Consider the following 24213-nt stretch of genomic DNA (forward strand, 5'->3'; position numbering starts at 1 on the left):
CTGCAGTCCCTCCCTTTCCAAGTGGTGGACTCAGCACCTTTCAGAGAAATGATGGCTTGTGCCGCGCCGCGGTGGAGAGTGCCAAGCCGTCATTTCTTCGCCAAAAAGGCAGTGCCAGCCCTGCATTCACATGTAGAAGACATGGTGGGCCAGTCTTTGAGCATGTCGGTCTCTGCCAAAGTGCACGGCAGCGCCGACGTGTGGAGCTGTAACTATGGTCAGGGACAGTACATGTCATTTACGGCCCACTGGGTGAACGTGGTGCCGTCACAGCCGCACCAGCAACTTGGACAGGTCACGCCGCTTTTGCCTCCACGTTTGCACGTCCTTGGTCCGGCAAAGATGTCCGCCTCTACCACCTCTTCTTCCGCCGTGTCCTCAGCCGCCACCCCCGTGCCAAGTCCCATTACCCGACCGGCATATCACATGTGCAGGGCGCAACGGTGTCACGCTGTTCTGCACCTGGTATGCCTTGGCGAACGTAGTCACACAGGGGAGGAACTTCTGAGTGTAATGAACAGAGAAATCGACAGATGGCTGTCTCCGCGCAAACTGAAAATCGGAACCATGTTGACCGACAACGGAAAGAACATGGTGTCTGCTCTGCGTCAAGGAAGGTTGTGCCATGCGCCATGCATGGCTCACGTGTTCAATCTGGTTGTCAAGCGGTTCTTAAAATCCACCATCCCACTGCAAGACATCCTTAAAATGTCACGTAAACTTTGCATGCATTTCAGCCATTCCTACACCGCAAAGCACACCCTCCTTGAGCTGCAGCGGCAGAACGGAATTCCACAGCATCGCCTGATCTGCGACGTTGCAACAAGGTGGAATTCAACCCTACACATGTTAGACCGCCTTTACGAACAGCGAAAGGCCATCACCGATTTCCTGATGTTACAAGCGGATAAAGGTACTCCCCTGTGTAACTTCGATGTCAGCCATTGGCAGCTCATGCGTGACACCTGCCGCTTGCTCAGGCCCTTTGAGGAGGCCACGCTATTCGTGAGTCGGCAGGACTATGGGATGAACGACGTCATTCCTCTGTTGCACGTCCTTGAACAAATGCTGTTAACAATGGCTGGTCAGGGTGCGGTAGACGTGGCGCACAGATCTCAACGCCACATGACCCCTGTGGGGGCAGGACAGGAAGAAGAGGAGGAGGTAGAGGAGGACATTTGTGCTCAGGAATTATTGAGTGAAATGGGTGGTTTTTCCACTCAGCGGACAGGAGTGGAGGAGCAGGAGCATCTGGTAGAGGAGGAGGAGGAGGAGACAGAGGACCCAGACGCACCGTGGCAGTATGCTGTGGAGATGGAGGCAGGGAGTCCCTCGCATTCCTTGGCACAAATGGCCCATAGCATGCTCGGTTGCTTGCGTAGCGACAGCCGAATAATAACCATCAGACAGAGGGATGACTTTTGGCTGTCCACCTTGTTGGACCCTCGCTACCGTTCCAAAATGGTGGCCTTTTTCACACCTGCTGAGAGGGAGGCCAAAATAACGTACTATAAAAACCACCTATGTAGTCAGTTGGTCTCTGCCTTTGTGCACCAACGTCCATCCTCAGACACTGTGGGCCCTGTGCGCTCGCGTTCCGCTGCCATGGCAGCAGGGGAGGGGTGGGGTGGTAGGAGCAGTGGCAGCTCCACCAGCAGCGGCTGCCTCAGTCTGCAGTCGATGATGAGTAGCTTTCTTCACCAGCGCAGTGAGGAAACTACTAACCAGCCGCAGCAGCAGCAGCAGCATCAGGTGGACCTGGAGCAGGACCTCAAACAACAGGCTTGGGCCTACTTGGACAGCACCCTGCCAACCGAGGTAGACAATCCCCTTGACTACTGGGCAACGAAACTTGACCTTTGGCCCCAACTAGCTGAATTTGCCCTTGAAAGGCTGTCATGCCCGGCCAGTAGCGTGGCATCGGAGCGCGTGTTTAGTGCGGCAGGAGGTATTGTAACTCCGCGGAGGACACGACTGTCCACCCAAAGTGTGGAGAGACTCACGTTTGTGAAAATGAATCAGGCGTGGATTAGTCTGGATTTCAAACCACCAGTTCCTGACACAACTGACTAAATCCGCCATGAATCATGCCTCAAACATGTGCCACTTTGAGGTCTCCTCACACACTGCTGGTGTGTAGAATTTTTTGACATAGGGTGCTGGCAGATTACGGGCCTCCCATAGCTGCTGCCAGGCCCCTAATCTGCCATAGGCCCCTATATACCGCCTCCTCATGCTGCTGCCAGGTCCAGAGTCTCTCATGGGTCCCTGTACGGCCTCCCATTGCTGCTGTCTCCATCGCCACACTCTGCCATGTGCCACTTTCAGGTCTCCTCACACACAGCTGGTGTGTTGAATTTTTTGACATAGGGTGCTGGCAGATTACGGGCCTCCCATAGCTGCTGCCAGGCCCCTAATCTGCCATGGGCCCCTATATACCGCCTCCTCATGCTGCTGCCAGGTCCAGAGTCTCTCATGGGTCCCTGTACGGCCTCCCATTGCTGCTGTCTCCATCGCCACACTCTGCCATGTGCCACTTTCAGGTCTCCTCACACTGCTGGTGTGTAGAATTTTTTGACATAGGGTGCTGGCAGATTACGGGCCTCCTATAGCTGCTGCCAGGCCCCTAATCTGCCATAGGCCCCTATATACCGCCTCCTCATGCTGCTGCCAGGTCCAGAGTCTCTCATGGGTCCCTGTACAGCCTCCCATTGCTGCTGTCTCCATCGCCACACTCTGCCATGTGCCACTTTCAGGTCTCCTCACACTGCTGGTGTGTAGAATTTTTTGACATAGGGTGCTGGCAGTTTACGGGCCTCCTATAGCTGCTGCCAGGCCCCTAATCTGCCATAGGCCCCTATATACCGCCTCCTCATGCTGCTGCCAGGTCCAGAGTCTCTCATGGGTCCCTGTACGGCCTCCCATTGCTGCTGTCTCCATCGCCACACTCTGCCATGTGCCACTTTCAGGTCTCCTCACACACTGCTGGTGTGTAGAATTTTTTGACATAGGGTGCTGGCAGATTATGGGCCTCCCATAGCTGCTGCCAGGCCCCTAATCTGCCATGGGCCCCTATATACCGCCTCCTCATGCTGCTGCCAGGTCCACAGTGTCTCATGCCATGTGCCACTTTCAGGTCTCCTCACACTGCTGGTGTGTTGAATTTTTTGACATAGGGTGCTGGCATATTATGGGCCTCCTATAGCTGCTGCCAGGCCCCTAATCTGCCATAGGCCCCTATATACCGCTTCCTCATGCTGCTGCCAGGTCCAGAGTCTCTCATGGGTCCCTGTACGGCCTCCCATTGCTGCTGTCTCCATCGCCACACTCTGCCATGTGCCACTTTCAGGTCTCCTCACACACTGCTGGTGTGTTGAATTTTTTGACATAGGGTGCTGGCAGATTACGGGCCTCCCATAGCTGCTGCCAGGCCCCTAATCTGCCATAGGCCCCTATATACCGCCTCCTCATGCTGCTGCCAGGTCCAGAGTCTGTCATGGGTCCCTGTACGGCCTCCCATTGCTGCTGTCTCCATCGCCACACTCTGCCATGTGCCACTTTCAGGTCTCCTCACACACTGCTGGTGTGTAGAATTTTTTGACATAGGGTGCTGGCAGATTATGGGCCTCCCATAGCTGCTGCCAGGCCCCTAATCTGCCATGGGCCCCTATATACCGCCTCCTCATGCTGCTGCCAGGTCCACAGTGTCTCATGCCATGTGCCACTTTCAGGTCTCCTCACACTGCTGGTGTGTTGAATTTTTTGACATAGGGTGCTGGCAGATTATGGGCTTCCTATAGCTGCTGCCAGTCCCCTAATCTGCCATAGGCCCCTATATACCGCTTCCTCATGCTGCTGCCAGGTCCAGAGTCTCTCATGGGTCCCTGTACGGCCTCCCATTGCTGCTGTCTCCATCGCCACACTCTGCCATGTGCCACTTTCAGGTCTCCTCACACTGCTGGTGTGTAGAATTTTTTGACATAGGGTGCTGGCAGTTTACGGGCCTCCTATAGCTGCTGCCAGGCCCCTAATCTGCCATAGGCCCCTATATACCGCCTCCTCATGCTGCTGCCAGGTCCAGAGTCTCTCATGGGTCCCTGTACGGCCTCCCATTGCTGCTGTCTCCATCGCCACACTCTGCCATGTGTCACTTTCAGGTCTCCTCACACACTGCTGGTGTGTAGAATTTTTTGACATAGGGTGCTGGCAGATTATGGGCCTCCCATAGCTGCTGCCAGGCCCCTAATCTGCCATGGGCCCCTATATACCGCCTCCTCATGCTGCTGCCAGGTCCACAGTGTCTCATGCCATGTGCCACTTTCAGGTCTCCTCACACTGCTGGTGTGTTGAATTTTTTGACATAGGGTGCTGGCAGATTATGGGCCTCCTATAGCTGCTGCCAGGCCCCTAATCTGCCATAGGCCCCTATATACCGCTTCCTCATGCTGCTGCCAGGTCCAGAGTCTCTCATGGGTCCCTGTACGGCCTCCCATTGCTGCTGTCTCCATCGCCACACTCTGCCATGTGCCACTTTCAGGTCTCCTCACACACTGCTGGTGTGTTGAATTTTTTGACATAGGGTGCTGGCAGATTACGGGCCTCCCATAGCTGCTGCCAGGCCCCTAATCTGCCATAGGCCCCTATATACCGCCTCCTCATGCTGCTGCCAGGTCCAGAGTCTCTCATGGGTCCCTGTACGGCCTCCCATTGCTGCTGTCTCCATCGCCACACTCTGCCATGTGCCACTTTCAGGTCTCCTCACACACTGCTGGTGTGTAGAATTTTTTGACATAGGGTGCTGGCAGATTACGGGCCTCCCATTGCTGCTGCCAGGCCCCTAATCTGCCATAGGCCCCTATATACCGCCTCCTCATGCTGCTGCCAGGTCCAGAGTCTGTCATGGGTCCCTGTACGGCCTCCCATTGCTGCTGTCTCCATCGCCACACTCTGCCATGTGCCACTTTCAGGTCTCCTCACACACTGCTGGTGTGTAGAATTTTTTGACATAGGGTGCTGGCAGATTACGGGCCTCCCATTGCTGCTGCCAGGCCCCTAATCTGCCATAGGCCCCTATATACCGCCTCCTCATGCTGCTGCCAGGTCCAGAGTCTGTCATGGGTCCCTGTACGGCCTCCCATTGCTGCTGTCTCCATCGCCACACTCTGCCATGTGCCACTTTCAGGTCTCCTCACACACTGCTGGTGTGTAGAATTTTTTGACATAGGGTGCTGGCAGATTATGGGCCTCCCATAGCTGCTGCCAGGCCCCTAATCTGCCATGGGCCCCTATATACCGCCTCCTCATGCTGCTGCCAGGTCCACAGTGTCTCATGCCATGTGCCACTTTCAGGTCTCCTCACACTGCTGGTGTGTTGAATTTTTTGACATAGGGTGCTGGCAGATTATGGGCCTCCTATAGCTGCTGCCAGGCCCCTAATCTGCCATAGGCCCCTATATACCGCTTCCTCATGCTGCTGCCAGGTCCAGAGTCTCTCATGGGTCCCTGTACGGCCTCCCATTGCTGCTGTCTCCATCGCCACACTCTGCCATGTGCCACTTTCAGGTCTCCTCACACACTGCTGGTGTGTTGAATTTTTTGACATAGGGTGCTGGCAGATTACGGGCCTCCCATAGCTGCTGCCAGGCCCCTAATCTGCCATAGGCCCCTATATACCGCCTCCTCATGCTGCTGCCAGGTCCAGAGTCTCTCATGGGTCCCTGTACGGCCTCCCATTGCTGCTGTCTCCATCGCCACACTCTGCCATGTGCCACTTTCAGGTCTCCTCACACACTGCTGGTGTGTAGAATTTTTTGACATAGGGTGCTGGCAGATTACGGGCCTCCCATAGCTGCTGCCAGGCCCCTAATCTGCCATAGGCCCCTATATACCGCCTCCTCATGCTGCTGCCAGGTCCAGAGTCTGTCATGGGTCCCTGTACGGCCTCCCATTGCTGCTGTCTCCATCGCCACACTCTGCCATGTGCCACTTTCAGGTCTCCTCACACACTGCTGGTGTGTAGAATTTTTTGACATAGGGTGTTGGCAGATTACGGGCCTCCCATTGCTGCTGCCAGGCCCCTAATCTGCCATAGGCCCCTATATACCGCTTCCTCATGCTGCTGCCAGGTCCAGAGTCTCTCATGGGTCCCTGTACGGCCTCCCATTGCTGCTGTCTCCATCGCCACACTCTGCCATGTGCCACTTTCAGGTCTCCTCACACACTGCTGGTGTGTAGAATTTTTTGACATAGGGTGCTGGCAGATTACGGGCCTCCCATAGCTGCTGCCAGGCCCCTAATCTGCCATAGGCCCCTATATACCGCCTCCTCATGCTGCTGCCAGGTCCAGAGTCTCTCATGGGTCCCTGTACGGCCTCCCATTGCTGCTGTCTCCATCGCCACACTCTGCCATGTGCCACTTTCAGGTCTCCTCACACACTGCTGGTGTGTAGAATTTTTTGACATAGGGTGCTGGCAGATTACGGGCCTCCCATAGCTGCTGCCAGGCCCCTAATCTGCCATAGGCCCCTATATACCGCCTCCTCATGCTGCTGCCAGGTCCAGAGTCTGTCATGGGTCCCTGTACGGCCTCCCATTGCTGCTGTCTCCATCGCCACACTCTGCCATGTGCCACTTTCAGGTCTCCTCACACACTGCTGGTGTGTAGAATTTTTTGACATAGGGTGTTGGCAGATTACGGGCCTCCCATTGCTGCTGCCAGGCCCCTAATCTGCCATAGGCCCCTATATACCGCTTCCTCATGCTGCTGCCAGGTCCAGAGTCTCTCATGGGTCCCTGTACGGCCTCCCATTGCTGCTGTCTCCATCGCCACACTCTGCCATGTGCCACTTTCAGGTCTCCTCACACACTGCTGGTGTGTAGAATTTTTTGACATAGGGTGCTGGCAGATTACGGGCCTCCCATAGCTGCTGCCAGGCCCCTAATCTGCCATAGGCCCCTATATACCGCCTCCTCATGCTGCTGCCAGGTCCAGAGTCTGTCATGGGTCCCTGTACGGCCTCCCATTGCTGCTGTCTCCATCGCCACACTCTGCCATGTGCCACTTTCAGGTCTCACACACTGCTGGTGTGTAGAATTTTTTGACATAGGGTGCTGGCAGATTACGGGCCTCCCATAGCTGCTGCCAGGCCCCTAATCTGCCATAGGCCCCTATATACCGCCTCCTCATGCTGCTGCCAGGTCCAGAGTCTGTCATGGGTCCCTGTACGGCCTCCCATTGCTGCTGTCTCCATCGCCACACTCTGCCATGTGCCACTTTCAGGTCTCCTCACACACTGCTGGTGTGTAGAATTTTTTGACATAGGGTGTTGGCAGATTACGGGCCTCCCATTGCTGCTGCCAGGCCCCTAATCTGCCATAGGCCCCTATATACCGCTTCCTCATGCTGCTGCCAGGTCCAGAGTCTCTCATGGGTCCCTGTACGGCCTCCCATTGCTGCTGTCTCCATCGCCACACTCTGCCATGTGCCACTTTCAGGTCTCCTCACACACTGCTGGTGTGTAGAATTTTTTGACGTAGGGTGCTGGCAGATTACGGGCCTCCCATAGCTGCTGCCAGGCCCCTAATCTGCCATGGGCCCCTATATATACCGCCTCCTCATGCTGCTGCCAGGTCCACAGTGTCTCATGCCATGTGCCACTTTCAGGTCTCCTCACACTGCTGGTGTGTTGAATTTTTTGACATAGGGTGCTGGCAGATTATGGGCCTCCTATAGCTGCTGCCAGGCCCCTAATCTGCCATAGGCCCCTATATACCGCTTCCTCATGCTGCTGCCAGGTCCAGAGTCTCTCATGGGTCCCTGTACGGCCTCCCATTGCTGCTGTCTCCATCGCCACACTCTGCCATGTGCCACTTTCAGGTCTCCTCACACACTGCTGGTGTGTAGAATTTTTTGACATAGGGTGCTGGCAGATTATGGGCCTCCCATAGCTGCTGCCAGGCCCCTAATCTGCCATAGGCCCCTATATACCGCCTCCTCATGCTGCTGCCAGGTCCAGAGTCTGTCATGGGTCCCTGTACGGCCTCCCATTGCTGCTGTCTCCATCGCCACACTCTGCCATGTGCCACTTTCAGGTCTCCTCACACTGCTGGTGTGTAGAATTTTTTGACATAGGGTGCTGGCAGATTACGGGCCTCCCATTGCTACTGCCAGGCCCCTAATCTGCCATGGGCCCCTATACCGCCTCCTCATGCTGCTGCCAAGTCCAGAGTGTGTCATGGGTCCCTGTACGGCCTCCCATTGCTGCTGTCTCCATAGCCACACTCTGCCATGTGCCACTTTCAGGTCTCCTCACACTGCTGGTGTGTTGAATTTTTTGACATAGGGTGCTGGCAGATTACGGGCCTCCCATTGCTGCTGCCAGGCACGTAATCTGCCATGGGCCCCCGTACCGACTCCTCATGCTGTGACGTTGCAACAAGGTGGAATTCAACCCTACATATGTTAGACCGCCTTTACGAACAGCGAAAGGCCATCACCGATTTCCTGATGTTAAAAGCGGATAAAGGTACTCCCTGTGTAACTTAGATGTCAGCCATTGGCAGCTCATGCGTGACACCTGCGCTTGCTCAGGCCCTTTGAGGAGGCCACGCTATCCGTGAGTCGGCAGGACTATGGGATGAACGACGTCATTCCTCTGTTGCACGTCCTGGAACAAATGCTGTTAACAATGGCTGGTCAGGGTGCGGTAGACGTGGCGCACAGATCTCAACGCCACATGACCCCTGTGGGGGCAGGACAGGAAGAAGAGGAGGAGGTAGAGGAGGACATTGGTGCTCAGGAATTATTGAGTGAAATGGGTGGTTTTTCCACTCAGCGGACAGGAGTGGAGGAGCAGGAGCATCTGGTAGAGGAGGAGGAAGAGGAGGAGACAGAGGACCCAGACGCACCGTGGCAGTATGCTGTGGAGATGGAGGCAGGGAGTCCCTCGCATTCCTTGGCACAAATGGCCCATAGCATGCTCGCTTGCTTGCGTAGCGACAGCCGAATAATAACCATCAGACAGAGGGATGACTTTTGGCTGTCCACCTTGTTGGACCCTCGCTACCGTTCAAAAATGGTGGCCTTTTTCACACCTGCTGAGAGGGAGGCCAAAATAACGTACTATAAAAACCACCTATGTAGTCAGCTGGTCTCTGCCTGTCTGCGCCAACGTCCATCCTCAGACACTGTGGGCCCTGTGCGCTCGCGTTCCGCTGCCATGGCAGCAGGGGAGGGGTGGGGTGGTAGGAGCAGTGGCAGCTCCACCAGCAGCGGCTGCCTCAGTCTGCAGTCGATGATGAGTAGCTTTCTTCACCAGCGCAGTGAGGAAACTACTAACCAGCCGCAGCAGCAGCAGCATCAGGTGGACCTGGAGCAGGACCTCAAACAACAGGCTTAGGCCTACTTGGACAGCACCCTGCCAACCGAGGTAGACAATCCCCTTGACTACTGGGCAACGAAACTTGACCTTTGGCCCCAACTAGCTGAATTTGCCCTTGAAAGGCTGTCATGCCCGGCCAGTAGCGTGGCATCGGAGCGCGTGTTTAGTGCGGCAGGAGGTATTGCAACTCCGCGGAGGACACGACTGTCCACCCAAAGTGTGGAGAGACTGACGTTTGTGAAAATGAATCAGGCGTGGATTAGTCTGGATTTCAAACCACCAGTTCCTGACACAACTGACTAAATCCGCCATGAATCATGCCCCAAACATGTGCCACTTTCAGGTCTCCTCACACTGCTGGTGTGTTCCATTTTTTGTCATAGGGTGCTGGCAGATTACGGGCCTCCCATAGCTGCTGCCAGGCCCCTAATCTGCCATGGGCCCCTATACCGCCTCCTCATGCTGCTGCCAAGTCCAGAGTCTCTCATGGGTCCCTGTACGGCCTCCCATTGCTGCTGTCTCCATCGCCACACTCTGCCATGTGCCACTTTCAGGTATCCTCACACTGCTGGTGTATTCCATTTTTTGTCATAGGGTGCTGGCAGATTACGGGCCTCCCATAGCTGCTGCCAGGCCCCTAATCTGCCATGGGCCCCTATACCGCCTCCTCATGCTGCTGCCAGGTCCAGAGTCTGTCATGGGTCCCTGTACGGCCTCCCATTGCTGCTGTCTCCATCGCCACACTCTGCCATGTGCCACTTTCAGGTCTCCTCACACTGCTGGTGGGTTCCATTTTTTGTCATAGGGTGCTGGCAGATTACGGGCCTCCCATAGCTGCTGCCAGGCCCCTAATCTGCCATGGGCCCCTGTTGTCGCTTGTTGGCATATTCCGCTCGTTCAGATGCTCCTTCTCCTGCTACTCCTCTTCACGGATTCCGTCAGCAGTCTTTCTTGGAATCCGTTTCCAAGAGACAACAGTTTGCGAGCACGCACCAGACGGTGCAGAAACTGAACGTCCTCCTGTCCAAGTTGCTGCTGCCAGGCTCGTAATCTGTCATGCGCCCCTGTACCGCCTCCTCATGCTGCTGCCAGGTCCAGAGTGTGTCATGGGCCCCCGTACCGACTCCAAATGCTGCTGCCAGGCCCGTAATCTGTCATGGGCCCCTGTACCGCCTCCCCATGCTGCTGCCAGGTCCAGATTGTGTCATGGGTCCCTGTACGGCCTCCCATTGCTGCTGCCAGGCCTGTAATCTGCCATGGGCCCCCGTACCGACTCCTCATGCTGCTGCCAGGCCCGTAATCTGCCATGGGCCCCTGTACCGCCTCCTCATGCTGCTGCCAGGTCCAGAGTGTGTCATGGGTCCCTGTACGGCCTCCCATTGCTGCTGTCTCTATCGCCACACTCTGCCATGTGCCACTTTCAGGTCTCCTCACACTGCTGGTGGTTTCCATTTTTGTCATAGGGTGCTGTATGGCCTCCCATTGCTGCTGCCTCCACCGCCACACTGTGGCTCCACACTCTGGTTTTGGCCCCGTGACTGCCCAAATGAGTGAAGTGTGCGGTGATTCTAAGATCGACGGCACTCATCTGCATGTCATACTGACTGACAGTATTATTTCTCTTCCCCAGCAGACTCCAAGGGCATTTAAATTAAAGGTACAGTGTTCTGCACTAATATTAAGTCTCTCTGAAGCCTAGAAACACCCTTTTTTAAGTTAAATTCACAGCGAATATATTCGACTCGAATCGAAATTTTTCTACGAATTCGCCGAATCAGTCGAATCGAATTTTTGAATACTTCGCTCATCTCTAAAAGTGACCCCAGACTGCCATGTGCAAGAGTCTAAAGCTGCAATTAAATTTTATGTATTTATTTCAGGTACTTATATAGCGCCATCATTTTACGCAGCAGTTTACATAGATATTGTACATTCACATCAGTCCCTAACCCTCAAGGGGCGTACAATCTAAGGCCCCTAACTCACATTCATACATACACATACTAGGGACAATATAGACAGGATCCAATTAACCTATTGGAGTGTGGGAGGAAACTGGAGCATCCGGAGGAAACCCACGCAGGCACAGAGAGAACATGCAAAGTCCAAGCAGGTGGTGCCGTGGCTGGGATTCGAACCAACAACCCTAGTACTGCCAGGCGGAAGTGCTAACCATTTAGCCACTGTGCTGCCCAGTCTGACTTTATTTTACCCCCCCCCCCCCCCCCCACTTATCAAGATGCCATTTAAAAATGTTACATAAAACCTTTCCGTTTTCATTATGCACCTTTTATTTTGGACAAGTGGCATCACTTGTTCTCTGTGTTTCTCTATGCAGAAAGCCAAGGCCGGTACAGGAGGTGCAACTGCCCCCGGCCTTGGCACAGCAGAGCAAGGGGGCAGAGAATGGACACAGGGCAGTAAACCCATTTTCTTTTTCTTAAGTCTGTGGAAAAACAAAAACACCATAAGTGAAGATAAAATGTGCAAGTGCAAGGGTGGTCAGGGTGGGGAGGAAAGGGCTAGATGATGCTGGATGTCCCTCAGGCAGGCTCAGTTTTACTTGCTGCAGCTTCTAATGCACATTGCGGTGTCTTTCAGTAGAGGAGTTGTGGTGTCAGTACAGTGATGAGCAGTTTCTGTCCCCGGTGGTATTACACTGTTCTATGCCTGTTGCGTTTTATAGAAAATGATTCTGAATGACACGAACTTCACTAATTCATTTTTTGTTTTTGTTTTTGTTTTTTGGTTGCAGGAATTGACTACAAGACCACAACTATACTGCTGGATGGGCGGCGGATAAAGCTGCAGCTCTGGTGGGTCATGTGCACAATGTCAAGTATTCTGTGCTGTTTGTATTCCAGATCCTGACATACATTGTATCATTCATGTCTTCTGGTAACAAGGTTGCTCTGTACAGTTTGAGAAATAAAAAATTCATTTGAAGAATACAGTTGAAGAGAAGCTAAAAAAAAATATTTTTCGCTACTTTAGTTTCATTACTTACCTGTAATAGAGCATATCCCACAATGTGCAGGCTGCTGGATTCTTTAGAAACCTTCACTGCAGGATTGCCCCGTCCTCTTCCTGCCCTGTGTCGGGCTGCCCCGCCCTCTTCCTGCCCTGTGTCGGGCTGCCCCGCCCTCTTCCTGCCCTGTGTCGGGCTGCCCCGCCCTCTTCCTGCCCTGTGTCGGGCTGCCCCGCCCTCTTCCTGCCCTGTGTCGGGCTGCCCCGCCCTCTTCCTGCCCTGTGTCGGCTGCGCCGCCCTCTTCCTGCCCTGTGTCGGCTGCGCCGCCCTCTTCCTGCCCTGTGTCGGGCTGCCCCGCCCTCTTCCTGCCCTGTGTCGGGCTGCCCCGCCCTCTTCATGCCCTGTGTCGGGCTGCCCCGCCCTCTTCATGCCCTGTGTCGGGCTGCACCGCCCTCTTCCTGCCCTGTGTCGGGCTGCCCCGCCCTCTTCCTGCACTTTGCCCGGCTGCCCCGCCCTCTTCCTGCACTTTGCCCAGCTGCCTTGTCCTCTTCCTGCACTTTGCTGGGCTGCCTCATCCTATTCCTGCACTCTGCCATGCTGCTCTGGTATTATTCTATACTGTGCCAGGCTGCCTCATCCTCTCCCTGCACTCTTCCGGGCTGCCATGTCCTCATTCTACACTGTGCAAGGCTGCCCCGTCCTCTTCCTGCACTGTGCCGGGCTGCCCCGTCCTCTTCCTGCACTGTGCCGGGCTGCCCCGTCCTCTTCCTGCACTGTGCCGGGCTGCCCCGTCCTCTTCCTGCACTGTGCCGGGCTGCCCCGTCCTCTTCCTGCACTGTGCCGGGCTGCCCCGTCCTCTTCCTGCACTTTGCCAGGCTGCCCCGTCCTCTTCCTGCACTTTGCCAGGATGCCTCATCCTCCTCCTGCACTCTGCCGGGATGCCCTGTCCTCCACTCTGCCATGCTGCTCTGGTCTCATTCTACACTGTGCCAGGCTGTCCTCTTCCTGCACTGTGCCGTGTTGCCTTGTCCTCTTCCTTCACTGTGCCAGGCTGCCCTGGCCTCTTCCTTCACTGTGCAGGGCTGCCCCGTTCTTTTGCTACACTGTGCTAGGATGCCCTGTCCTCTTCCTGCTGCTAAACTTCCAGCTCTGTTGGGGTTAACAGCCTTGGTCTTCAGGTTCAGCTGCACTAATGATGATCTGAAGGGGACTCGCCCCCTCCTGCCCTCTCCTCCCATGAGAAAAATTCTTTCACTGATTATACTTACTTTAACGTCATCTGTTAATAGGGCAGAGAATTGTGTGACTGATAAGACCCTCCTCCATTCACCAATTGTGTTACAGGCAGTGTAATCAGTGAAAGAACGTTTCTCATTGGAGGAGAGGGCAGGAGGAGGTATGTCACCTTTAGTGCAGCTGAGCCAGAGGACCTGAAGTTGTTAATCCCCACATGACAGAAGTTCAGCAGCAGGAAGAGGACAGGGCAGCTCTGCAATGAAGATTTCTGGAGAAACCACCAGCCTGTACATCATGGGTAACTACTTCATTATAGCTAGCTGAAAGTGTACCGGTGTCAGTGGGAGTAAAAAATGTAAATAGTATCCCATAGTTGGTGTCAATGGATTGAATAATGCTGCCATGGTTGGTGTCAGTGGGAGAAATCATGCCTAACCTTTACTATTAGGTGGAAGAATCGTGCCCCATGGTTTGTTTCAGCGGGAGTAATCGTACTCCATGGTGGCAGTAGGAGGAATAATGCCCCATCATTGGTGTCAGTGGGAGAAATAATGCCCCAATTGGTATTAATGGAGGAATAGTGCCCCATCACTGGTGTTGGTAGGAAGAGTAGTGCCCCATTATTGGTGTCAGTGGGAAGAATAGTGCCCTGTCATTGGTGTCAGTGGGAGGTATAGTGCCCATCATTGGTGTCAGTGGGAAGAATAGTGCCCCATCATTGGTGTCAGTGGGAGGAATAGTGCCCAGTGATTGGTGTCAATGGGAGGAATAGTGCCCCATCATTGGTGTCAGTAGGAGGAATTGTGCCCAGTGATTGGTGTCAATGGGAGGAATAGTTCCTCATCATTGGTGTCAGTAGGAGGAATTGTGAGGAGAAATAGTGCCCCAATTGGTATTAATGGAGGAATGGTGCCCTATCATTGGTGTCATTGAAGGGAATAGTGCCCCATCATTGGTGTCAGTTTGAGGAATTGTTCCTTATCATTGGTATCAGTAGGAAGAGTAGTGCCCCATTATTGGTGTCAGTGGGAAGAATAGTGCCCGTCATGGGTGCCTGTAGGAAGAATAGTGCCCCATCATTCGTGTCAGTGGGAAGAATAATGCCTTAATATTGGTGATAGTGGGAGGAATTGTGCCCTATCGTTGGTGTCAGTGGGAGGAATAGTGTCCCGTCATTGGTGTCAGTGGGAGAAATAGTGCCCCATCATTGGTGTCAGTGGGAGGAATAGTGTCCCGTCATTGGTGTCAGTGGGAGGAATAGTGCCCCATCATTGATATCAGTGGGAGGAATAGTGCCCCATCATTGGTGTCAGTGGGAGGAATAGTGTCCCATCATTGGTGTCAGTGGGAGGAATTGTACCCCATCACTGGTGTCAGTGGAAGTTTTGGGTACCCCTTCGTTGGTGTCAGTGGGAGGAATTTTGCCCCATCACTGGTGTCAGTGGAAGGTATGGGTACCCCTTCGTTGGTGTCAGTGGGAGGAATTGTGCCCCATCACTGGTGTCAGTGGAAGGTATGGGTGCCCCTACGTTGGTGTCAGTGGGAGGGATAGTGCCTTGTATCCGTGAGAACGATGGCCAAGGGAAGCAAGGGGCTGCAGTTAGTAAGGTAACACAGACTTGTATAAGCCTCAATTGACACACAAATATCCCTAATGTAAAAAAAGTGACAGTTATTTTCAGTCCAATGAAATGTGAGAATGACAGTCACATGGCTCACATTAGAGTTCCACTTCCTGAACTGAGCCGGTGGTCTGTATGGGACAATGGAGCCCGTGTGCCGCGGATCTCTCCTGTACAATGTGATGGGGTTTTATTGATGACCTCGGAGCGGTTTTCGGCTCGCAGCGCTCGGATCGTGTGATGTCACTCCGCCAGCGTCCGGGAGGCCGGGAGCTCTTCATACGATAACCTGATTTATGAATAAAATATTACCGGCTGCGAGGGCGACGTCACACTGAATGTATAATAAAATGCACAGGAACGGGCGCCTGGATCTTTTTATGATTTGGATTTGTTTAGGAAAAAAGAAAATTGGACGTAAAATCCATAAAAAAAAAAAATTGTACTTGGCTGATGTGTCTGCACATATCTTTTACATGCGTCATTATCAAGTAAACCTTGCCTGGGTGACCTATAGTTTGCCGTGTGCACCATGCGTCATACACAACTGCCATTTTTCCAGATAAACTCCTTCTTTTCACATTGGTTTCTCATTTGGTACTGCTGATCTCCTGCAGCCTCTTTACATCCACTTCCTATGGACTCTAACGATGACTGCATGGCATTTCTCGAGGCAGGTTTTGCCATGGTGACCGCAGAGGACCATGCCTGTGTTGCAGTCTTCAGGGTGACAACGCATGAAAGCAGTTAGGAGATGGTGAATAATAGACCCTGTGATGTCATCACTGGGCCTTTGTGCTTCTCTATGCAAAGCAGGCTGGTGGTAGTGGGGGGAGTTGGGCTTGCAGGGTGCTGTACATAGCTTCCTGAAAACATCACAGTAGCTTCAGTACTCATCTCAAGAGCCCTCAGTCCTGATGCAAGCAGTGGGCTGCTTCCTAGGAGGAGTTATGCAAATCTCATAATGCCCTGACGGGTGGATGTCAGTCTGGAGGAGTGTGCATGGCTAGGTAGGCTATAATTGCATCCAGACTGCAGTAATGCCCACATGTGAGGCGGAGCCTCCGTGATATAAATAAATGCAATGGATGAAAGGGGCGGGTCAGGGAGGAAGGCGCTAGATGATGCTGGACGTCCTCCAGCCAGGAAATGAAGCGGAACTCTGTCTGATTTTCTGCAGCTTCTAATGCACACTGTGAGAAGCTCACAGTGTGCAGTGAAATCAGAGGAAGCCGTTTCAGTCCAGGAGAGGAGCCGATACAACTGTGCAAGACTGAAGGGGAGGAGCCGGTACACCTGTGCAAGACTGAAGGGGAGGAGCCGGTACACCTGTGCAAGACTGAAGGGGAGGAGCCGGAACAACTGTCCAAACCTGAAGGGGAGGAGCCGGTACACCTGTGCAAGACTGAAGGGGAGGAGCCGGTACACCTGTGCAAGACTGGAGGGGAGGAGCCGGAACACCTGTGCAAGACTGAAGGGGAGGAGCCGTTACACCTGTACAAGACTGAAGGGGAGGAGCCAGAACACCTGTACAAGACTGAAGGGGAGGAGCCGGTACACCTGTGCAAGACTGAAGGGGAGGAGCAAGTACACCTGTGCCAGACTGAAGGGGAGGAGCCGGTACACCTGTGCAAGACTGAAGGGGAGGAGCCAGTACACCTGTGCAAGACTGAAGGGGAGGAGCCAGTACACCTGTGCCAGACTGAAGGGGAGGAGCCGGTACACCTGTGGAAGACTGAAGGAGAGGAGCCGGTACACCTGTGCAAGACTGAAGGGGAGGAGCCGGTACACCTGTGCAAGACTGAAGAGGAGGAGCCGGTACACCTACGCAAGACTGCAGGGGAGGAGCCGGTACACCTGTGAAAGACTGAAGGGGAGGAGCCGGTACACTTGTGCAAGACTGAAGGGGAGGCCGGAGGGAGGATTTAACCACTTCCCTGCCACCCTATAGCGGATATACTGCTACAGGGCGAGAGGGGTGTGCAAAATCACATATGTATACATGATTTAGCATTTCCGGGTAGGGGGTGCGCGCGCCTGTGGCTGTCAATCACTGGGTCCCGGACGGTGATTACCAAGGATCTCCGATGGGAAGGAGGGCTTCTTTTTGTTACTAACAGTCCTCTTCCCTGTCGGCCGGTGCAGACACTGCACAGCACTGCCATCCACAGCAGTGTGATTACAGTGAGGCACACAGGCACCGCCCCCTAGTAAAGCACTCCCAGCACACAGTTAACCCTTTGATTGCCCCCTCATGTTAACCCCTTCCTGCCCAGTGCTATTAGTACAGTGTCAGTGCTAAAAAAAAAAAAAAAAAAAGCACTTATCACTGTATTGGTGTCACTGGGGATGTCAGTGACAGCAAGTCAGTCCCCCCCCCAGTGTCAGAATACCCGCCGCTATAAGATGCTGATCACTGCCATTATTAGTAAAAAAAAAAATCCCAGTATCTATACCGCCATTTGTAAACGCTATAACTTTCACATAAACCAATTAATTTACACGTATTGGGATTTCTTTCTAGCATATGCAGGCCATAGAAGTGTTGAAAACCGTGCGTTTTTTCGAACGATAAATGAAAAATTGGTCGTTCATTAAACCGACGTTACCACCAACGATTACAAACATTGGCCAAATCTGGTCCACATGGTTCCCCAGTCATAAAGTTCACCCAATATAACAGCCCAAACGTCTGTTCCTTCCAGGTCATGGCTCATGCACATATTTGTTTTCGTTAAAACGATCGTACGATTTGCCACGAAAATCTGTCGTTTTCCACAAATTTTCCAACATGACCGATAATCCAAAAGTGCAAAAAACACGAAAACCGGCCGACCAATTAACCCACCAACAGTGCGAAAATTGGCCAATTAATCTTTCGGACAAAAAATTGGCAGATTTTCGAACCGTCTATGGCCGGCAAAAGACACCGAGCAGAATACATTTTATGATGAAATTTAATGTTTTTATTGGCCATGTTTAATAGCAAAAAAGTCAAAAATATTGTTTTTTTCACAAAATTGTCGCTTTTTTTTCATTGCGCCAAAAATGAAAAACACAGAGGTGATCAAATGCTGCCCAAAAGAAAGCTCTATTTGTGGGGGAAAAAGGATGTAAATTTCATGTGGGTGCAGCATTGCATGACCGCGCAATTGTCAGTTAAAGTAAGGTAGCGCCGTATCGCACAAAATGGCCGGGGCAGGAAGGGGGGGAATCCTCAGGATATCGATGATGATGATAACGTATCCCTTTTATAGTTCTCCAACTCCTTCCAAAGTACAATCTGACCGTTTGTGCGTCCGTTCTGGCGCGGATGGAGTTAAAGTTGGGGAAGGAAGCCGATGTCATGCGGGAAGTGGAAGGCGGCATCCAATTAGGAAGACACAACGTGCGCCGCACTGCGAAATGCCTTTGTGCCGCGTGTAATCATGGCGTCAAGCGTGTAATTATAGAGCGGCTGAATCTTTGCGCGCTGGTAAAAATGTATAAAATGGCGCTGTGGAGGAAAGCGGGGGAGGTTCTCATCTCCAATCAGATATAATGTCATTACCGGACATAGAATTTTATCTCCTCGTATATACTGTATATGTGTTTATTACACTCCTGTATAATATATCTTATATCTGGAGAGCGGTGATGTCACTCCTGTATAATATATCTTATATCTGGAGAGCGGTGATGTCACTCTGTATAATATATCTTATATCTGGAGGGCGATGATGTCACTCCTGTATAATATAACTTATATCTGGAGAGCGGTGATGTCACTCCTGTATAATATATATTATATCTGGAGAGTGGTGATGTCACTCCTGTATAATATATCTTATATCTGGAGAGCGGTGATGTCACTCCTGTATAATATAACTTATATCTGGAGAGCGGTGATGTCACTCCCGTATAATATATCTTATATCTGGAGAGCGGTGATGTCACTCCTGTATAATATATCTTATATCTGGAGAGCGGTGATGTCACTCCTGTATAATATAACATATCTGGAGAGCGGTGATGTCACTCCTGTATAATATATCTTATATCTGGAGAGCGGTGATGTCACTCTGTATAATATATCTTATATCTGGAGGGCGATGATGTCACTCCTGTATAATATAACTTATATCTGGAGAGCGGTGATGTCACTCCTGTATAATATATATTATATCTGGAGAGTGGTGATGTCACTCCTGTATAATATATCTTATATCTGGAGAGCCGTGATGTCACTCCCGTATAATATATCTTATATCTGGAGAGCGGTGATGTCACTCCCATATAATATATCTTATATCTGGAGAGCGGTGATGTCACTCCCGTATAATATATCTGGAGAGCGGTGATGTCACTCCCGTATAATATAACTTATATCTGGAGAGCGGTGATGTCACTCCCGTATAATATATCTTATATCTGGAGAGCGGTGATGTCACTCCTGTATAATATATCTTATATCTGGAGAGCGGTGATGTCACTCCTGTATAATATATCTTATATCTGGAGAGCGGTGATGTCACTCTTGTATAATATAACATATCTGGAGAGCGATGATGTCACTCCTGTATAATATATCTTATATCTGGAGGGCGGTGATGTCACTCCTGTATAATATAACTTATATCTGGAGAGCCGTGATGTCACTCCCGTACAATATATATTATATCTGGAGAGTGGTGATGTCACTCCTGTATAATATACCTTATATCTGGAGAGCCGTGATGTCACTCCCGTATAATATATCTTATATCTGGAGAGCCGTGATGTCACTCCCGTATAATATACCTTATATCTGGAGAGCGGTGATGTCACTCCTGTATAATATATCTTATATCTGGAGAGCCGTGATGTCACTCCCGTATAATATATCTTATATCTGGAGAGCGGTGATGTCACTCCTGTATAATATAACTTATATCTGGAGAGCGATGATGTCACTCCCGTATAATATATCTTATATCTGGAGAGCGGTGATGTCACTCCTCTATAATATATCTTATATCTGGAGAGTGGTGATGTCACTCCCGTATAATATATCTTATATCTGGAGAGCGGTGATGTCACTCCTGTATAATATAACATATCTGGAGAGCGGTGATGTCACTCCTGTATAATATATCTTATATCTGGAGAGCGGTGATGTCACTCCTGTATAATATATCTTATATCTGGAGAGCGGTGATGTCACTCCTGTATAATATATCTTATATCTGGAGAGCGGTGATGTCACTCCTGTATAATATATCTTATATCTGGAGAGCGGTGATGTCACTCCTCTATAATATATCTTATATCTGGAGAGTGGTGATGTCACTCCCGTATAATATATCTTATATCTGGAGAGCGGTGATGTCACTCCTGTATAATATAACATATCTGGAGAGCGGTGATGTCACTCCTGTATAATATATCTTATATCTGGAGAGCGGTGATGTCACTCCTGTATAATATATCTTATATCTGGAGAGTGGTGATGTCACTCCTGTATAATATACCTTATATCTGGAGAGCGGTGATGTCACTCCTGTATAATATACCTTATATCTGGAGAGCGGTGATGTCACTCTCGTATAATATATCTTATATCTGGAGAGCGGTGATGTCACTCCTGTATAATATCTTATATCTGGAGAGCGGTGATGTCACTCCCGTATAATATATCTTCTATCTGGAGAGCGGTAGATGCTGAGATTTGTGGTTCCTCCTTCTCTGGCCCTCCCCATCGCCCCCCTCTGGGCGCTCACGGTATGGTCGGACCTATCATTGCACACACAGGACGGAGTTCAGAGAGAAGGAAGGTAATCCCTGTGTCTGGGCTCTGCGGTTGGAGCTCCTGGCCGACCTTTCTTCTCCCTCCATCAGTGTGGATCTCTGGGCAGAGCACAGACCAGGCTGCGCCAGCAGGAAGTCGGGAAAAGCCATCACCGCTGATCTCTATAACATGTGGACGTATTACTCACTTCGAAGAATTGTTTCTGCAAAATTGGAGATTTTGCAAAGTTTAAACAACAGCTGAAGGCAAATCTCTTTAAAAAGCACTATTTGCATATCCCCCCTCCCCCACCACCTCCATTTGTTTGTCATTAATATGGGATGCCACATACCACCTGAAATTTGAAATCAGGCTTGCAGTGGGATTAGGCTGTATACATTGATGGGCAGATGGGATGTACTTATAGGTTAGGAAAAGACACATTTTTTTGTAGAGTATGGAAAGACTTAGAACTTCCAACAATGTTCTTATTCCCATCTGTTCCTCCCTGTCCCGGTGACAGCCACTCCCCCTATTTCTTTTATGGGTGTCACTGGAACCGGAAGTGAAGGAAAGTCTCCCCAATAGGGTCACAGATAGAAATGGGCATGAGAACTATATGTGTATGGGGGCAGCTATATTTTCTCATGACACATGCAGCCTCTGCTCCCGGCTTTGCAGGATTACACAGTGGTCGTACATTGCATCTCCTTTACCTAATGATTGTCTATGAGTCGGCCAGCTGACCTAAAACCATGCACCCCTTGTGTGGCTGACATTTTATCTCAGCAGCTGTTAAAAAGCAAGGTGGAATAAATGCAAAACTGAGTGTTTTTGCCCTCTAGTGGCTAATTTACAAATTGCTTTTTTCAAATATAAATTTAAAAATATGGAAGAGCGAGCAGCTAAAAGTGTGACGATCACATCAAAAATTAATTTATCCTACGAACTGCAATGACATGTCAAATGTGCCCTCAATGAATATATGAAATACTTTAACGGCGTTCTCACCAGTGGATCAAAGAGGAAATGCCTGTCCGCCAGGCCAGAAATTCACATGCTCAGGGGCGGACTGACCATTTGGAAACTCGGGCACTGCCCGAGGGCCCGGGGTCAGTAGGGGGCCCCATGAGATGCCCCTGGTATCTTTTTCATAGGCTTTTTTGAGTTTGGGAAAGGACAGAGGGGCTCCATGATCCCCTATTCCCCGGGGGCCCCTTGAGTTGTCAGTCCGCCCCTGCATCTGCTTATCATAATGTCATGTAACCTCTATCTATAAACACGGCTGTTTTGTTTTTCAATAGAAACCCATTTTTATTCCTGCTTTATTCTTCTTTACAGAGTATTAATTCCTTTCTTTTTTTTCCTTTATAGGGACACTTCAGGACAAGGAAGATTTTGCACTATTTTTCGTTCTTATTCCAGAGGAGCTCAGGTGAGGATGGGACATGAAAACTGTACTAAAAGGAAAATTGTTGTGGTCACCTGACAATCACACCTATATGAGTTTGTTGGACATCACATTCCATAACCATGGCCGTCAATATGGAGTTGGCCCCCTTTGCGACTCTAATATCCTCCACTTTTCTTGGAAGACTTTCCAAAAGATTATGGAGGATGTCTGTGGGGATTTGTAAGGTCAGGTTCTGATGTTGGACGGAAGGCTTGTATCACCATTGGTCTTTCAGTTCATGTAAAGTTGTTCAGTAGGGCTGAGGTCAGGTACTGGTGTTGAAGGAGAAGATCTGTATCACCATTGGCCTTTCAGTTCATGTAAAGTTGTTCAGTAGGGCTGAGGTCAGGTACTGATATTGAAAGAGAAGACCTGGATCACCACTGGTCTTTCAATTAATCTCAAAGGTGTTCAGTAGGGCTGAGGTCAGGTACTGATGCTGAAAGAGAAGAGCTTGATCACTATTGGCCTTTCAATTCATCCCAAAGGTGTTCAGTAGGGTTGAGGTCAGGTACTGATCTTGAAAGAGAGGACCTGGATCACCACTGGTCTTTCAATTAATCTCAAAGGTGTTCAGTAGGGCTGAGGTCAGGTACTGATGCTGAAAGAGAAGATCTTGATCATTATTGGCCTTTCAATTAATCTCAAAGGTGTTCAGTAGCATTGAGGTTAGGTACTAATGTTGGAGGAGATGACGTGGCTCACCACTGGTCTTTCAATTTAATCTCAAAGGTGCTCAGTAGGGCTGAGGTCAGGTACTGATTTTGAAGGAGAAGATCTGGATCGCCATTGGCATATCAGTTCATCCCAAAGGTGTTCAGTAGGGCTGAGGTCAGGTATTGATGCTGAAAGAGAAAATCTTGATCACTATTGGCCTTTCAATTTATCCAAAGGTGTTCAGAAGGGTTGAGGTCAGATACTGATGTTGTAAGAGAAGACCTGGATAACCAATGTCCTTTCAATTCATTTCAGTGATGTTCAGTAGGGTTAAGGTCAGGTATTGATGCTAAAAGAGAAGACGTGACTTACCATTGGCCTTTCAATTCATCCAACAGGTGTTGAGTAGGGCTAAGGTACGGTACTGATGTTGGTAGAGAAGACCTGGCTCACCACTGGCCTCCTAATTCATCCCAAAGGGATTGAAAGTTAGGTAGGGCTGAGGTCAAGGCTCTGTGCAGGACACTCAAGTTCCTCCACACCAAACTGATCAAACCATGTCTTTATGGGGCTGGCTTTATACACAGGGCATAGTCATGGTGGAACAGAAAAGGGTCTTCACCAAACTGTTATCACAAGGTTGGGAGACCACCATTGTCTAAAATGTCTTTCTATGGTGTAGTATTACCATTACCCTTCACTGGAGACACCGAAACTCCATCATTTGAGGGAGGGGAGTTCACATACTTTTGGCCTAATAATGTACCTTTTGTGGAATGATATTATGAAGCTATATGCAAACTGTTGTTGTCCACAACAGTCAATCAGCAGTCATTCATTCTTGATGTGAATGATGATGTTTCAAGTGAAGATTGTAGATTTCTCTTCCAGGAACTGTATAGCTGACCATAAATGGATAGAATTTTGAACAAAAATTCTTTGGAAAGGAAGATTTCTATGAAAATTCTCAGAAGATTTGAAACATTTCATTTGCTTCTAACTTTCAAATTTTGAATGAATGGACTTTACCAAAAATGAAAACCACATTCACTGTTAGAAATTTGTTCGTTCAAGAAAAATGTTCCATTATTATTATTATTCAGGATTTATATGGCGCCAACAGTTTGCTCAACGCTTTACAATATAATGGG

The 24213-nt window shown here is 50.6% G+C and overlaps 1 protein-coding gene across 1 annotated transcript in view; it reads left to right on the forward strand.

The window, feature by feature from the left end:
• LOC149435781 (ras-related protein Rab-40B) overlaps positions 1–24213 on the forward strand; it is a 131898-nt gene that overhangs the window by 96588 nt on the left and 11097 nt on the right. Inside the window, exons 3-4 of the mRNA XM_089662454.1 lie at positions 12136–12196; positions 22327–22387. Coding sequence (XP_089518580.1) covers positions 12136–12196; positions 22327–22387 — 122 coding nt within the window. The remainder of the gene's footprint in view (positions 1–12135; positions 12197–22326; positions 22388–24213) is intronic.

This window comes from Staurois parvus, unplaced genomic scaffold, assembly GCF_062004578.1.
Source record: "Staurois parvus isolate SC_StPar_1 unplaced genomic scaffold, SC_StPar_1.0 ptg001477l, whole genome shotgun sequence".
NCBI lineage: Eukaryota > Metazoa > Chordata > Amphibia > Anura > Ranidae > Staurois > Staurois parvus.